Source organism: Macadamia integrifolia, chromosome 3 (assembly GCF_013358625.1).
Source record: "Macadamia integrifolia cultivar HAES 741 chromosome 3, SCU_Mint_v3, whole genome shotgun sequence".
NCBI classification, from domain to species: domain Eukaryota; kingdom Viridiplantae; phylum Streptophyta; class Magnoliopsida; order Proteales; family Proteaceae; genus Macadamia; species Macadamia integrifolia.
In genome coordinates, this window is record NC_056559.1 from 5,258,764 (window position 1) to 5,263,841 (window position 5,078).

At 33.8% G+C, this 5,078-nt stretch overlaps 1 protein-coding gene across 1 annotated transcript in view; it reads left to right on the forward strand.

Moving 5' to 3' along the window:
- The first annotated feature begins 3,028 nt into the window (after positions 1-3,028).
- Positions 3,029-5,078, forward strand: part of LOC122073113 — a 7,056-nt gene continuing 5,006 nt past the window's right edge. The window contains exons 1-2 of the mRNA XM_042637639.1: positions 3,029-3,218; positions 4,190-4,322. Of these exons, the coding sequence (XP_042493573.1) occupies positions 3,179-3,218; positions 4,190-4,322 (173 nt within the window). The 5' untranslated portion in view covers positions 3,029-3,178. The remainder of the gene's footprint in view (positions 3,219-4,189; positions 4,323-5,078) is intronic.

Genomic DNA, 5,078 nt, shown 5'->3' on the forward strand with positions numbered 1-5,078 from the left:
GGGTTTAAATTAGCCAAGCTATGAATAAGGATTTTGAATGGTGTACAGGATTTGCCTCAAGTGTGCTACTATCAATAGTAATGTATTATCCTTGCCCTATTCTTTTTGTTCAACTTGGACTTGATCTCTCTCCAAAAGCTGATGTTCTTTTTAATACGAATTGCTTTCTTGATAAGTAATTTAATTAAAGGGAACATGAATCCAAATTTAATATTAATGCATTAGCTTATAAAAAGTTAGTCTCTGAAATATTTATTCATTTCTTGATTCTTTTTGTAGTGCTTCTTCCTATCTTTAGGGGGAAGCAGGACAGAAAGTGTGAACACCTATCATTATGACACTGCATGGCTTGATCATGGGATCATGGGTTCATGGGAAAAACATGATCTCTGAGGGTATCTTCAACTTTGAAGTCAAAACCTTTAAGCTGTTTTGGCTTCTTTATAACATCGCAGAGAGAGGTCTCTCTCTCTCTCTCTCTCTCTCTCTCTCTCTCTCTCTCTTATTTTCTTTTGATTTTTCAAGTAATGCATTTGGTGTATTATTTATACCTCTTTGTGTTTAATTTGGTTGAGGCCATCAAGATACTTTAGTGCATGTTTGAATTCCATTGATTCCGATTTAAATCCAGTTGAAATCAGTCAGGAATTGATTTAAACTCTAAAAAATCAAATAAAAAATATATATGTATGAATGTAATTTTATTTATTTTTATTCAAAAGTCTTATAGACCTTGTTGTCTGTAATTTTTCTTGATTTTCTATTACTTTATAGATATAAAAAGGAAAACAATATATAAAGATGAAGATATAAGTACCTTTGCAGTTAATCGAAAAGAGGGGTTTACATAGTGGGTTAATAGGGTTAGGATGAGGCCCCAAGAGGATAGAATACCTAGTGGGCTAATAAAGCTGCCTTGTTTTTAAAAGGACATTTTGACCAAAGAGAAAACAAGGGAAATGTTACCGTGGTGGTCAATTTATTGAGCATAAGCAAATGATATATTTAGCTCTTGTTGCACTGTGGTTGCATGGTTAATACATGAGTATGGCACTAGCATTGACCTAACAAGTAAATATCCAAAGGAACTTAGTTGTTGGGGTGTCACTATTTCCTTTGCCTCTGTTATACAAAGTTCAAAATGCCCTTGGAACTATTTTAGGAATCTCATAAGAGAGCATCGGATCTCATTGATTAACATACCTTATTTCACCATGGGTGAAGGATAAAGCTCAGTCCATATCCAAAATGGAATTTCTTGAATGATAAATCTAGAGGGTTTTACTAAAGCGATGAAAAAATTCACCAAGCAAAGTCATCATTCTTGGAATAGATTCTTAGTCAAGAACACATTCTAAACCATATTCTTTTCTATTCCAAGAATGCATACGAACGTTTTATTTTTTGCCAATGGCAAAGAGTCAAGATTATACTTCAATTCCACTCCCAAAGGAAACATTCTTTAATTGAGGATCAAGACCGTATCCTAAACCTTTATTTCAAAACTTCAACCTTGAAAACATTGTAACAAAGAAAGCCTAAGACATTTGTATGATGTGCAAAAGTTAAAATAACAAGGTATTTAAACATATTGCCCTATATTCTCTTGGCTCAATTGGGGAGCCATGAAAGTTATGTGAATTTAAGGTTCCCTCTTTTTGGTCAAATGTGGTCTTGAGGTTTATTGGCTGGAAAATAACCACTTGAACCACTTCATCTTGAAGACAGCTGCTAGCATAATTGATTGGTATCTGACCAATACAATTGTATATAGGAGTCATATAAGAAGTCATGAGTTTGATTTTCTTGCCTTCCCCATGTATCTTAAGGCACCCGATTTTCCATCCTCTCCCCCAAGGTCCCCCTTTAATAAGTCAAAGTCCCATATTTAGAAATGGATTTGAAGATAATTTACTATTCTGGGATTGTTTGCTTTCATTTCGATCGATCGAATGAAAGACATGATTGGATTTGGATAAAATCTGATTTTTTTTTTTTTAAGAATAAATCCAATACATTTTTTTTTTGGTAGAATAAATCCAATACATTGACTGCCCTTATTTGTATAGTCTTGAAATTCCTCTGTATTTATTTATTTCTTTATTTTTAGAAGGAGAATGTTGAGGTAGAGTGTTGTGATTAGGGATTCTTCTTGATTGCAGGCGACATGGATCCAAAGACATGATTGGATTTGAAAAAAATATGAATTTTTTATTATTTTTTATTTTTTAAGAATAAATCCAATACATTGACTGCCTTATTTGTATAGTCTTGAAATTCCTCTCTATTTATTTATTTCTTTATTTTTTGAAGGAGAATGTTGAGGTAAAGTGTTGTGATTATAGGGATTATTCTTGATAGTGGGCAATATGTATGATAGACTGATCATAGCCCACCATTCACATGGTCATGTCGATCGAGTTTCCTTTTTTTCCTTCTTAAATCTTACATAAATTGGTCCGACACTATAGACATAAAAGGGCAAATGGTTTCCCTGCAACAACTCATGTGGGAAAGAGTCTCTCATGTCATACTAATCACAATATAGAAAAAAGTTTATTCAACAAAAAGATCATATATTTAGAGAGAAAAGAGAATGTCAGTCTGTCAATATAAATCCATATAATTAAAATATAAAAATGCATGAGAAAACATCTTCCTATCGAAAGATTTTTTTTTTTCTAAATATAAAATATGGATGAGTGAAAACTTAAGCAAACGACATAAAGAAGCACAGGAATGAGATATAATAAAACAATATCAAACATAGGATGGTAACTAGGTCATTACATGTATAAGTGAGAAAAATAAACACAGTGATGTTAGCGTATCCTGTCCATCCACTCAGGACCTTTTCCCTTACAAGAGATAAGGCAGAGGGCTTCTTGGTCGGTTTAAGGGAGCATTTTTCCGATGGGCCGATACCAATCTTACCTAAAGATAACCGAGCCAAGTGCTCAACGAGTCCGGACTCGGGACTCGGAACTCGGAAGAAAACAAGTGATAGATAGATAGATCGATTGGACCCAAAAGCATCGCAATTATCGAAGAACAAATAAAATTCAAACTTCCAAATTAGAGAACACCCTAAGTAGTTAACTACTTCTCTTCTCTTCTCTTCTCTTCTCTGATTCATCTCTCTCTCTCTCTTTCTCCATCCTCGAAATACCGTTTAACGATGACTACTCTCGCCAATCCTCGATTCCATTCCTTAAATGGTAATTATGCTCTAAATTTCTGTTTTTGTTATCATTATCAATGGTAGTTTCGTGATCTGCTTTGAAATCTGTGTCTCTAATGGTTTGGGTTTTTCGCAACTCTTGCTTGTCATTGTCTACCTGACTTATTTGTTCCCACCCTGTTCATCAGAGACAAATATTGGGTTGAGGATGAGTTCCTCACCCAAACCTGTAATGTCTACTTATTTAGTATGTATAATGTTTTTAGAGAGAATTATGATTATTTACTCCAAGAAAACCGATATTTGTAGTGAAATTTTGGTTTACTATGATTCCAATCATGTTTATACTTTGTAAGTGTTCGGAAATGGAATATGAAATTTTTGTTTGAATCGATTCAACTATGTTCTTAATTTACGGCAATATTGTTCTACTCATGTATCTTGGAATTTCATATTTTTGATGGTGCAAGGAGAGAATGGTAAGGATATTTTTCTTAATTAATAAGATATCCATGGTGATGGATGTCTAATTGTTTCTCATGGAGTTCTATAATTTCTGCTTGGGTCATCGTTAAGGCCATGGTAATTATTGTGGACTGAATAGCATCCCATACTATTTGAAATCTAAAATTACTGTGAAATGAGTAACATTCCTTACTATTGGATGTTGGGAGATTTATTAGTTATGGTGTCTCCTTTCCCTATTCAAGTTCAGGACATGAGTGTTGGGACATTATTTAAAAATAAAAGAATAAAAGAAGAAGAAGAAGCTTACTTGTGTTGAATTCAGTTTTGAGTTTGAAAATAATAGAAAATTTAAAACGCCTGGGTGCTACTGCTTGTTGCTTTCTATTAGAGCAGGCTATCACAAATGTATTTCAACTTCATTTCTAAGCTTCACTGGAACAATGTGTGATGCGCTTATGTAACCAGTTGTTCTGATCATTCTGATTTTTAAAGTTTGCTTGGACCTTGGAATGTCTAAACCATACCAAATTTGTCTGCTAGGTTCCTCTCTGAAGCCAGTGGACCAATTTATTGTGAATGGTAGCCGCAGAAATTTGACTCTAATTCCCATTCATCAGAGGAAGGGAAAATTTTCAGCTCATAGAAGGCCACTTACAGTTCAGGCAGCATATAGGTCTTACTTTACTCATTACCTATTGATTTTTTCTGGATTTTGTTGTATACTTTTTTTTTTTTGTGTGGTTTCCCTGATTTGTTCAATTTTTGTTTTTTAGTGTCTTAATGTGATTTGCAATTCAAGTTTGATGCTGATGTTGATGTGTTTTGGTTCCTATCATATATGGTCACAATATTTAAGGTTGAGATTTGAGAAATGGACTCGGTTTAATCATATCAGCTATATTTCTTGAGAACTTGGATTTTGTTTGATGTGTGCTTCACATGCAAACTGATTGGACAGTTGGGACTTGCTAGACTAGTTTCCTCTATTCATTTATGTGACTGCCTTTCTTACATGTTCATTTCATTACTGCTTGTGCATGACAACTATTGGTTTGAGTGCACGAACTTTGAATTTTTTTTTAAATCTTTGAAATTTGTGATTGGTTTTTGTTACAGTTATTTTAATCTATTTGAAGCATCAAATTAGTAAAACAACTCAAAATTTGGAAATTCATAAGATTCATGTAAATTTGTACTTGTTATGATCTTAGTAAGCAAGGCTACACAAGGGGGTAAATGGTTCTTATTATATTAGAATTTGAGGGTTTTAGAGAAGAAGCATTCATGAAATGTGATGACAATGTTTTGTTAGCGGAACCAAATTTTAAACTTTCTCCCAAGGAGGGTCAATTTGATGGGTTACATTGAGAGTTGATGAAGGAGGATTGGCCTGCCACTATGTAGGATTTAAGTGGTCCCCCCCCCCCCC